At 42.5% G+C, this 12,190-nt stretch overlaps 1 protein-coding gene across 1 annotated transcript; it reads left to right on the forward strand.

Moving 5' to 3' along the window:
• The first annotated feature begins 4,334 nt into the window (after positions 1-4,334).
• On the forward strand, positions 4,335-10,005 carry LOC122774691 (nuclear receptor subfamily 4 group A member 3-like). Its single transcript, XM_044034166.1, has 3 exons — positions 4,335-4,588; positions 5,166-5,336; positions 9,155-10,005. Exons 1-3 carry the CDS (start codon positions 4,483-4,485, stop codon positions 10,003-10,005), a joined length of 1,128 nt encoding a protein of 375 aa, XP_043890101.1. The 5' UTR covers positions 4,335-4,482.
• The last annotated feature ends 2,185 nt before the right edge of the window (positions 10,006-12,190 follow it).

The raw sequence follows: 12,190 nt of genomic DNA on the forward strand, positions 1-12,190 counted from the left end.
GACTATATTTGGCTTGGCTGGCTCACAATCGCAGCGCTAAAATAGTTGGGCCGTCGCAATGAATGGGTTCTCTGCTATCTCACTCTGCCTCCGCCCGCCAGATGCTAAATTTAGTAAAGCTTACGTCAATCACGAGCCTCAGTGCGTCAAGGCTCCCCCCGCCCTCCGGAGCTCGTCATTGGCCACAATTAGGACGTTGAGTGTTAAGTACGCGCCTCGTGATTGGCTGACTTAATGTTCTCGGCGGCTCCACAGGCGTTTTTCAATGTTTTGGTTGCTGTGCACGTTTACCTGTCTTTGACTGCCTGGTTGTGTTGTTCTCAAATGTGCCTGCAGTTATTTACTTACTTAATTGAAGTTAAAACGTCGTTTTTATTCGTTTTCGTGGGGAAGGCACAGGTGTTACTGATCACATAAACGATGTTCACTTCATATAAATATGGAAAGTGTGACACTGAACCGACATGCTCCTCAAAAGCAAGGATGCTAAATGGAACTCAGCCATCATTCATGTGGTTATTTACACCTATGATTTCAACTACTGTGACCTGTTAAAATGCAGCGTTGTAATGTAACAAAGTACAAATACTTTGTTACTGTACTGTAAGTACAAAATTTACCAAAGTTTACTTTTAATCCACTACATTTCCTCTCACTATCTTTGTTACTCGTTACTACTAAATATAATCAGAAAAAGTTGAGTTGGTAATGGTCTGTATTTATATAGAACTTTTCTAGTCTTGATGAGCTGCTTTACATTACAGTCTTGACATTCACCCATCTTTCTTACCCATTCACACACTCCAACATGGGGTTAAGTGTCTTGCTCAAGGACACATATAGACTAGCAGAGCCAGGAATTAAACCAACAACCTTCCAGTAATAAGAGAACTCACACTACCAGTGAGCCACCATGGCTCTATCCTAACTCTTCATTTAGGTACTTTATGGAAGACTGTTAAAATCCATTACAGTGGACATCAACTGATTTAAAACTGCCTTTTGTTGTTAATATTATTCTGACTCTGTTTGGTCTTAATGTAAAATAATATACACAATGAAATGGTCTGTTAAGCAATACTATCAGATCAGACTGAGGGAGTTTTTGAGTGAAAACAGAGGCAGTTTAGCAATTATCCTATCATACTGCCATATGAGCAGGGTTTTTGACATCTGAAACTTTTCATGGGTGCTTTTTTTGTTTTTTCAGTCATAGCACAATGTTACTCTTACCTCGGTCTGTCTTGATATAAAATAAATTACTTCCTGTGTGCAGCGCAGGAATGTCACTGGGGAACACAAGATCTACACAGAGAGAGAGAGTCATGTGGAGCTGATTGGCATCATCAGCATTATGTGAAATCGTGTTAATATTTAGAGGTTTACAGTATTAAAGTAGCTTTATTTTCAGAGGAAAAGAATATGTAACATTCACAGTCAGCTTTAGGAAACTATTGAGTTGAGTTTGCCATTATTAGGCCTGACACATTAAAACCCTGGTCAATCTTGGGTTTTCATTGCTGTGTAGTTAGATGAAGAAAGCTGAGTCAGCTCCTAATACAGTGTATCATCATACCAGACATAATGTGGCCCAAGAACAAGAACATTACAGTTAACACACAAACTGCTTTGAATCCTCTCTCTGTGTCTGTCATGTGGATTGCTGTTTATTTTAGGTACCAATCAAATAGAATTCTGCTTTGGGCCCAAAATGATGATAACATTTTACTGGACTTTCTGGGTTAAAGAAGGTCACAAAATAAGCCTCAGAGAAGCAGCTCATATTATTGTTTCTTTTGTATTTAATGAAACAACTACTCAGCAGTCTGTGTGACAACAAAATAATATGACAAAGTCTTATAGTATATAGTAAAACAAACCTACAAGTTGAATTTTCATTTTTAAATTAATAAAAAGTTAAAATGCAAATATACACAGACACAAATACCCTCTGTTTTGATAAAAGCAGACTTTAAACTATGTGTGTCACATACAGTACAGCGTGAGTTCTGTGTCTGATAAATGGTGAGCGCTCGCCTGCTGGATTCCCCCTCAGCTTCCTCCCATACAACCATCAAACCAACCTCTCGCTCTCTCACTCACTTTCTCGGTACAGTACCGGACACATAAGCCCCGCGCGCTGTGCCAGAGAGCGAGAGAGAGAGAGAGAGGGAAAGGGGGAGGCTCTATTCGAGTGACGTCACCTCTCCCATGGCGTCACATTGACGTAGCGCATACCAGCCTCTCTATGTGGAGGCAGAGCCACATAAATGCACTATTTGACTTTCTCCGCTCAGACGGCGCGCATAAACAAACTCGCGTTACAACTCCACACTTTTACAAAGCACCGTCATCAGCACTGACACACTCAGCTGACGGGGACGGACGCAGACACACTCCTAACACTCGGGAGGTTTTCATTTTTTCTTTTTTAAATGTAATATTTTATGGTTGTTTTTCTACTTTAGTGTATTACTTTAGAAAACGTAAGAGGAAGAAAAAACTTTTTTGTTTTGTTTTTTACAATCCTGTATACGCTACCATTTATCACTAAGAGTTTTTATATGTATATATACATTTATTATATGTAATGTATATCTATATATAAAATTGTCCTCCTCACGTCGACACTGGGTGATTATTCTGGATGGACATAGGATACTTCATACGAGGTTATTACCACATGTAAAGACGGAACCGCTACAGCAAACCAGTAAGTAGTGAATGAATGAATCACTGATCTTCTGTCTTATATAGATCGCACTTGTAATATAGTGAATATTCACTCCGAACAAAGCTGTGTGTGTGCGTGTGTGCTTTAGTTTACAGTACCTGTGCCATGTTAACTGTAATAACACCACCATGTGTCTGCTCTCTTCAACTTTACCCGCGTAACCTGTTGATATGTCAAGCTCGTGTGTCTCTGTGTAAATCACATTTCATTTTTCATTTGAGCTGTGAAGATATCATATCCTGTATGGTTGTCATGGAAATTAGATGCGTCTCGCTCGCACAATGGACGGACTCAGTCTCACTATAATGGTGCGTGTGTGAGTGGAGAAAGGGATAAATTCAGAGCTAAGAAAGACGAACACTTTCTTTTTTATTTCACGCATCGTGTGGGATTTTGGGATTTTATGACACTGTGTGTTGCGTTCGAGTGCGTCTGTGTGTGTGGGACAGTGGTGTTTTGTGTTTATGATTCACATTGACTCTGCTCGAATTAAAGCAACACATGAAAGTGGTGGTTTGATTCATTTTAGTCTGAGCTGTCATCTGACTGGCGGCCAACTGTGAATCTTCGCATTCACACTGTCTTTTGTGAAACAATTTCATCTCATTGATTCACTGGAATAAAAAAAAATATATATATATCATTTTTATAAAGTTATAAAGAATTTGTATTAACTTCTATAATTCGTATTGTGCCAACAGGACATTCGCTGTCATGCCATGTATTATTTTAAAAACACCAGTGCTGAGTCAATGTCCTTCAATAATCTGCTGATTTTGCACTTCTTTCTCTGTCACACTGAAGTTTACGCATACACTCAGGCTCGTCTGACACTTTCCCTCTCAGAGCTGATTTACAGTACTCACATACTTCTTCTGTCTCTTCTTTATGTCCTCTCCTTTCTTTGCCTCTGTTTGCTGGAAGCCTCGCGCTGTCCGGCGTTATTGGAGCAAGGGGGCTACCGGGGGCTACCGGGGGCTACCAGCACTCCGGGGCGCGTGCTTTGCAGCTCTGATGTCGTTCTCTTGGTTACTGGTGCGCGTAGGGCCAGAGCCTCCATGCACCAGCCGACTCAGCCTGAGAGGAAAAACGAGAGGGAAAGCAGTTTGTTCTAATAAAACACAGACTAAATGTCTCACCCTGCACCTATGTCTCTTTTCCGTGTTCATAGCGTAAATATGACACCTACCTCGAACCCTTCACACGCGTAAGAGCACCTTTACGCACTCGTGCGCTCGTGAGGATATTTTCACTTTCAACAAAGAATCATGCCAAACGTTTGTTTGAATTATTTTCGTCATAGCTAAAGTGGCTCCACGCATGCAGAACTAAATAATAGGTTAACGTTTCCAAATCAGCCATAATCAGATAAATGAACACAGCAGTTTTCTGCTCCGGGTTCTTTATTAAATCACGAATTTGCAGCCAATGTTGTTCTGACCAAAGAATTATTGAAACATATACATTTAACACAGATGGGGCTTGTGTATACAGACAGAAATTATATCCCGGATTGACCACATCCTAGAGGGTCCGTGTGTGTGTGTGTGTGTGTGTGTTGCAAAAAAGACACTGTGTGTTTATAAGGGAGTGTGTGACAGGGAGGGGGCGCTCTGGGCCTTGAAATCCAAAGGACGCTGCGCGCCCTGCTTCAGTTGAGTGAGTTGGAGGTGCACGGCGCACAGGAGTCTGCTGGTTTGGTTTCGGGTCCGACTCTCCAAAGTTTCCACGTTTCTCTCTCCCTCTGGATGAACCCTGAGCGCGCGAACACGGCGGTGATCAGTGGGAGGAAAAGCGATGGCCTGCAGGGCGAACTGGCACAGACTGCTTTTATCAAAGTTATCACTTTTGTAGGTCTGTATTTTTTGGAGAAGCTGTGCAGTTCTTCACCTGGGTGAATATGGCTTTTGCAACACAAAATGACAAATAGAATAATAACGGAATAATGCTTTGTATTAAAGAATGAAACCAATCACCCACGTAAGTGCAAGTCTTGAAATGAGCAAAACATCCTCAGTTGTGGTTCTTAATATTCTCTTTGTAGCACGAATTCAAACCTATGTTTGATGTCAGAATTGTTATTTTAAAAGAAATGTGTCTCTTGTGACATGTATGTATTTTACTGCAGTGGTACGGGTTTTCTGTTTTTGCATCTTTACATCCGATGTACTAACTCAACAGATTTTTTTTTTCTCCGAAAAACATTTTTTGAAATTTACTTTGTTGCTTATTTACTTTGAATTGTGACAACGTTTCTCTGGGCCAAGATGGTTTTGAGGGAATTGGTGATCTGTCTTGTAAAGTGCCACCGCAAATAGAATTGTCTCAGTAAAGTCATGTAAAGATGAATTTCAGGAAAAAGAAAAAAAAAATCAGTAAGTTTCATTGGTTTTCACTCAGCCTAGTTGTGATCCAGTCATTTCTGCTCCAGACACAGGTTCGGAAGAGCGCGCCCAGCTCAGCTCTGAGACCCAGCGACAGGTCACTTCTTCTGCGACGCCTGCTGAGTCCTCCCCGCTCCAGCAGCCTTGTCCCGGCCGTAGGCACGCCGACACACAACCCCGGACACCCAGCACCATTCAGCGCGTAGCTCCTTTGCCAGGTACATTATACAGAGAGAGGCATCAGCCCTCTAGTTTCTTTCTTTCTTTCTTTCTTTCTGTCTGTCTTTCTTTCTTTCTTTCTTTCTTTCTTTCTTTCTTTCTGTCTGTCTTTCTTTCTTTTGATGTTAAGAAAAACGGGTCTCTTTTTATTTTTCGGTGTGATGGATGATTTAAAAAATCCCATCATGGTCAATTAAAAAAAATTAAAAAGGAGCTAAACTTAAAGAACTGTCTTTGTTTTACCTCTTTTTAAATATATCTTTTAAACAAACGCTTTTCGAACACACGCTGTGCTGTTCTGTTCTGTTCTGTTATGTTCCCTGTGTGAGTTGACATTTCAAAACTGTCAGAAATAAGAGGCACGCCCAAATATAGACGGTGACAGATCTTTACTCGCAGGTGTACAAGTGTGAAAACCACTGAATTAACTACAGGCTGAAAAGAAAGAAAAAAGAAGAAAAATGCAAAAATGTGTACTTGTATTTATGTCTGCAACTTGATGTTTTTATTTATTAGATCTATGGCATTGTGACAATGAACAAGCGCGCTCAGTTATTGGAACAGCTGCAGTTTGTCCAGTTGAAATGCACACCTCGAGGTTAGAGCCTGTTTCCCTTCGCCTCACTATTGCTGCTGCTGCTGCTGCTGCTGCTGCACCACCTGTGCGTCTGGCTGCTTGGGTTGTTGTCTGTCCTTTTGCTTACACACACACTCTCTCTCTGACACACACACACACACACACACCTGCTCGCATGCAAGTGTAACAAAAGGCAGCCTGGTATATGCGGTGTAGCAGTGGCCATAGCCTTCCATAAGTGGCATAACAATTAAGTTGCTCCACTGACCTTGTCAGGACCAGGAGTACTCATGGAGACCAAAACCTGGTCATAATGAGATAGAACCGCTGATATTTGAACTGGCGTTATAGGTTAAGATTAGGATTTGGCGCTAAATTGTTGTGGTTAAAGTAAGGGATAACACTTTGTTTAGTCTGTCCAAATTAATAGAAGTCTATGCAGTGTCCCGAGAAGACTAGCTACACAAACTTGTGTGTGTGTGACTGAGCGAACGCGCCATCAAGTCACCTCATGTGAAGGATCGAAAAGGATGAAGAGACACTTCAGTGGATTTACAGGTTCTTCTCGGGATAAGGGTGCGTGTTATTGGCAGAAAGAACATATGCTGGTTAGTGTTTACATCATGAAACTGATGTAAGGCGTGTGTGCGTTCTTGCGCTTGATCCAAGGCGTCTTTCCTCACCCATATACACACTCAAATATCATAATCCGGACGGTGCGCGCAAACTGCTGTTTGTAAAGTTGTTCTACAACGTTTGCCTCCCTGTGTCATCGCACACACACACACACACAGACACGCATTCATCACTGCCAGTGATCTGAGGCTCGACCTATAGTGACATGACACATGCAGAGAAATCGTCAGATGAGGTCTGATCAACAGTATATATAAAGACAGACTGTAACCCATAAAGGTCCCGTGACGCCCATAATGCCGCTCGCGTGTGTATGTGTGTGTTTTTCCACGTGGGTTGAAGAGCTGGTCACTTGTGGCAGAAACAAACTTCATGACGTCAAACAGACGTAGGCCTGCAGCTTGACTCACATCCTCGATTAAAAAAAAAAAATCAAAAAAAAAATCTAACAACTCAATATCCCTGCTGCACTTGTACTGAATTATTAGACAAGAGTTTAAAGTTGAACTTGAAATGAACCAGTAGAGTTTTTTGTTTTATTAATTATATAATTATTATTATCATTATTATTATTACTATTATTATTATTATTATTATTATTATTATAATGAGTTATTTTTGCACATACACCAGTTGGTGATAGTGAATTTGACCTCTACATAGTGAACTCACATAGGCCGGGCGCGGGAGCAGTGGGCAGCACTCATGCGCTCATGGAGCAATGTGGTGCCTTGCCCAGGGGCACAACAGCCCGGGATTTGAACCGGCGACCCTCCGGTTACAACCTCAATTAATTTCCTCTTGTCCTCCACTCTTGTCTTTGTAATGTGTCAGCTGGATGCCTCAGACCTGGAGAAACGGGGAATAAATAAAGGGCAGGGACAGTGAATGAGTGAGATTATGAAGGGGTGAAGACGCGTGTCCCACATATAGGACTGTTTTTATTTGATTTAATTACCGCTTTGATTCTTCCTTTTGTGTTTTCATCCCCCCACAGCCAAACAGACACTGCTCCTCAGGAAGCTATGATTAAATTGTGTCAGTGCGTCTCAAATTAATGTGTCACTTCCTGATTTCCGCTGTGGGTGACATGCGTGCACTTTATTGTCCAAGTATGACCACAGAGCAAAACGTGGTGAAATTCTATTCTTATTAGCGTATTAGTATGTGGGGTTTTTAATGAGGTTACAGGCCTTTATTTGGTTCAGTCTCTCTGTGTTTGGATGGAGGTATTTGTGAGTGCTTTAACAGCCTGTATTTGACTAGACAAACATGACGCGCGGGGAAACAGGGGCGATTACGGCAGCGCGCGCGCACATGCTGGGCGTCAATGGCAGCAGCGCAGTGTTGACAGTTCAGGAGCGACGAGCAAACACCAAAACCCTGACTACGCCGATAATCATGACCGATTATAGCCCCACACACTCATCCCACACGCACACACACACACAAAGCATACACACGCACGCGAATGCAGGCGGGGTGAATTACGTAAGAAGTTTGATAAGACAAGACCATATACAGAGATGATGATGATGACGATGTCTAGTCTGTTACTATGACAGAATTAAATCACAAAGGGAAATTGAAGACATGCTGACTGGTGTCTGCTCTCTCTCTCTCTCCCTCTCCCTCCCTCTCTTTCTCTCTCCGTGTGTGTGTGTGTGTGTGTGTATGATGCTGTGAGGAGCATTTTTTATTCAAAGCCATCTTTTTTGACCTTGTGCCGGTCCTCACAAAGTTGTAAGGGTTAGAACAAGTTTAGGTCAGGATTGGGTTAGTTGTGATGTTTAAGGTTAGGGTTAAGGGGGGGCAAAAAGAATGCTGTATAAACAGTGTGTGCCTGTGTGGCATCCAGCCCCCCATGGGGTTTCCATTATTATTTAATGTTATCTCATCTGCTTTGCCATCGCACTAATCAGAGTACACACACACACACACACACACACACACACACACACACACACACTTGGACTGGATCTGTGCTTTGACCGCTCTGCCACAGAATTTGCACTCATGATGAATTACAGCCTCTCTAACTAATCTAAACTAACTGCGGGAGAATCTGCCACATTTTGTGGTTGTGTGTGTTTGACTGCTCCAAAAATTTCAGCTGTTCTCAATTAAGTACAATGATTTTGGCTGTAAAGCAGCAAATGGTGTAAAGGGCAGGAAATGGGTAAAAAGCGTTTTTTTATATATCATTTGAAAGGCGCATTCAGAAATCTTTGACATAATTGTGTCAAGTCAAGTCTCTGACACCTCACGAGCTGAAAAACTGGCTGTTCCAATTGAGCTGTGCTTTGTCATTCACTGTTAAATTGTTGCCCCTGTTTAGCGTTTTTACCTTTATAGTGCATGTGCTACTACTGGAGTTTAAATCGCTTAGATTTACAGTCGGATGTTTCTGAACTGTGCATCTTCTCACTTTCAAATCATTGTTGAATTAATACTTAATTACACTTTCCTCTCTTCCTAATGGTTGTTGCTGTACAGCTATTCTCTACTAACACCAGACCAATGCTTTTTGACAGAATAATGTCTGGGATACATGTTTTCTGATGTGCCACTCTAACCTGTGCGTGTGCTCTGTTTCCCTGATAGACATGCCCTGTGTGCAGGCTCAGTACGGGCCGGCCCCTCCAGGCTCTGCCTACTCTGGCCAGTCCTTCAGTTACCAGGGCGACAGTTACAGCTCTGACCTAATGACCCCTGACTACACCAAGCTGGACCTGGGTGGGAGTGAAATCTCCGCTGCTGCCACCACTTCCCTCCCCAGCTTCAATGTCTTTGTGGAGGGAAGCTACGAGCCCAAGTCTTCTTGTCTCTACCAGATGCCTACACACAGGCCCACCATTAAAAAAGAGGAGGACAGCTACCCGACGGCTCCACCACTGGACGCCCTGTCCTCCTCTACTATGTACTTTAAACAGTCTCCCCCCTCCACTCCCACGACACCATCTCTGCCTCCCCAGCCTGGCTCCTCTTTTCTGTGGGAGGAGCACTCCCTGCCTCCACCGTCACATCCCCACTCACTGGGCTCTAGCCTGGAGACGGGGCCCCTCAAGTCTCCCCGTTTTTCTCACTTCTACCAGCATTCGCCACCACACAGTGGAGGCAGCGTCAGCGGCTATGAAAGTCTGGGAGGAGGCCTGGTGCGAACCTCCTCTTCTTCCTCCTCCTCTTCATCCTCAATCTCTCATCCTCATGGTCCACCTCTGGAGCAGCCCATGTACCAGCTGCACCGTGGGGCCGGGGGCAGCAGCCTGGCCTTCCGCTCCCTGGCTCTCGGGCCCTGTGGCCCCCTACTAGGAGACAACCTGCCCTCTCCCCCTCCACGTGGCCCTCAAGGAGAAGGCACCTGTGCAGTGTGTGGGGACAATGCTGCCTGCCAGCACTACGGTGTACGCACTTGTGAGGGCTGCAAAGGCTTCTTTAAGGTAAAAGCACTTTAAAGTCATATCACAATTTTACTCCTAACAGTCCAAACAGTGCAAACAAATATAAATATTTTATATCACTCAAATTTGTCTTGGTTCTTGTCTTGGAGTATCAAACTTCAATTATTTTGTGGTATCAAACTTCCTTTGTATCACATAATGTTAACAATATGTCATCTGATATTAAATTTTGGTACCTGAGAAGTTTATAATATCAGCTTCAGTGAGCAGCATGAGATCTAACGTGCATGGAATAAATTTGAGAGCAGAAAAGTGCTCCATGTTTGACAGAAAATTTAATTTTTGTGAAAGCAGATTTTTATAAACTTAGTAGAGAAAAAAAAACATTATTCCTGAATCGATATATATGATATGCATCCACATTTTTTTAATCAGCACCCAGTCCTACTCCAACACAATGCTCCTTTTATTTCAAAACTGACTTTCCACCCTAAAAATAGACAAGACAAGCTGTAAATTCCCTGTCGTGTGTTGATTTGAGACAGTTGCATCACTTCCACTCTAGACTCTTAATCTAAATCACCTTTAATGTCAGTACAAAAGCACAACCCAACCACAGCAGTGCATGGGCTCACGCCTGTGACTGCTCGTGTTGTGTGAGAACACACAGGATGATAAACGCGCATGTAGTCTCTCAAACAACCAAGGTTCACCTACTCAGAAATAAAGCATGATGACATTGTCGTGGAAAAGGAATCCGCCTTGAAATCAAAATTTCCTCTCAGCGTCTGTGTAGTGACTCACTGGCCGCAGAGTTGCCCACAGTTCACTGACATAATACTCAGGATGATCTGAGTCAGTTTGAGATCGGGTCAGTCAGATTCAGTCATCTTAGTGTCTCACATCACATTCTACAGCACACGTGTGCAACTCACAGTTTAACATAAACAACTATCTTAGTGAATCTTCTCTGTGTCAGTCGTATAACATGACAACACACTTCTCTGACAAATGCTGCGATGTGTCAGTCGTGTTATACGCTCACCTCCAAAACCACAGTCAAGACATTTTCCTGCATTGCTTTTGAATTATAATGTTTCCCAGCACACTTGTTAAGCCTCCTATTGCTTGCATGAGACAAGGGAGTGAAATTAAGAGACAGCAAGAAGGAGGGTGCAAGCGCAGTGGTAATTGAATAATGCCTCTGGTAGGTGGAAATGAATTATCCTTCTTTTCAATTAGTTTCACAATTTGTTTTTATTTAGTAATTAATGAAAGCAGTGTCTGGTGGCAGTAGGCCGTAGGCTGTCTGCTCGCTGCAGCTCTCCACAGCCACACAAACCTGTCAGACCTCACTATGTTTCCTTTACACACGTGCAGATGCAGCCAAACAATGACATTTTTCTCTCATTTTGGACGACATACTAACCTATGACATTTTTGTCACATTTTGGACGACATACTAAAGTATGACTTTTTGAGCAATATACTGAAGTATGAGTTTTTGACATTATACGATGCTATGATTTTTTTGTCACGTTTTGGACCATATACTAACCAATGAGTGGACTGTCCCAGAAGGGATGTGCACTCACAATCCCTGGCTTAGTAGGACACTGCCTTATCCATTAGGCCACTAGTGACAGCTAACTTGTAACTTGTTGTTTTGAGTTACATTTTGGATGCCTTACAAAACTACGACTTTTTGGACGACGTACTGAAGTATGACTTTTTTATCAGATTTTGGACGACATACCAACCTATGACTTTTTTGTCACATTTTGGTCATATTTTGGATGACATACAAACCTATGATTTTGTTAAAATTTTGGACAACCTAGTAACCTATGACTTTTTTGTACAACATACTAACTTATGACATTTTATTCCATGAATGGACTGTCCCAGAAGGGATTAGAACTCACTATTCCTGGCTTAGTAGGACACGGCTTTATCCATTAGGCCACTAGAGCTGACTGCTAACTTGTAACATGTTGTAATATTTTTGTCCCATTTTGGACAACATACTACAACCCAGCCCAGTTTGTATCCTCACAGCTTAACACAGCTTTTAAAGGGTTATTCCACCAAAATACCACTTTGTCTAACTACTTCAAGTTTTAAAGGTTCAATCCACCCAAATGTTACTCCTTTACCAGCACAAGTCCTGCACCCGAGGACATCTGCAGCAAGAACAGTAGGCACGCTCAAAATTTTGCCGCGGAATTGTCTAGTTATT

This window comes from Solea senegalensis, linkage group LG9 (genome assembly GCF_019176455.1).
Source record: "Solea senegalensis isolate Sse05_10M linkage group LG9, IFAPA_SoseM_1, whole genome shotgun sequence".
NCBI lineage: Eukaryota > Metazoa > Chordata > Actinopteri > Pleuronectiformes > Soleidae > Solea > Solea senegalensis.

Bases quoted from the DNA above. Each gene is read 5' to 3' on its own strand.
- LOC122774691 (XM_044034166.1), top strand. From the start codon at position 4,483: ATGAACCCTGAGCGCGCGAACACGGCGGTGATCAGTGGGAGGAAAAGC. The intron at 4,589-5,165 runs GTCTGTATTTTT...TTTCTGCTCCAG, and splicing joins CAAAGTTATCACTTTTGTAG to ACACAGGTTCGGAAGAGCGC. The intron at 5,337-9,154 runs GTACATTATACA...TTTCCCTGATAG, and splicing joins GCGCGTAGCTCCTTTGCCAG to ACATGCCCTGTGTGCAGGCT.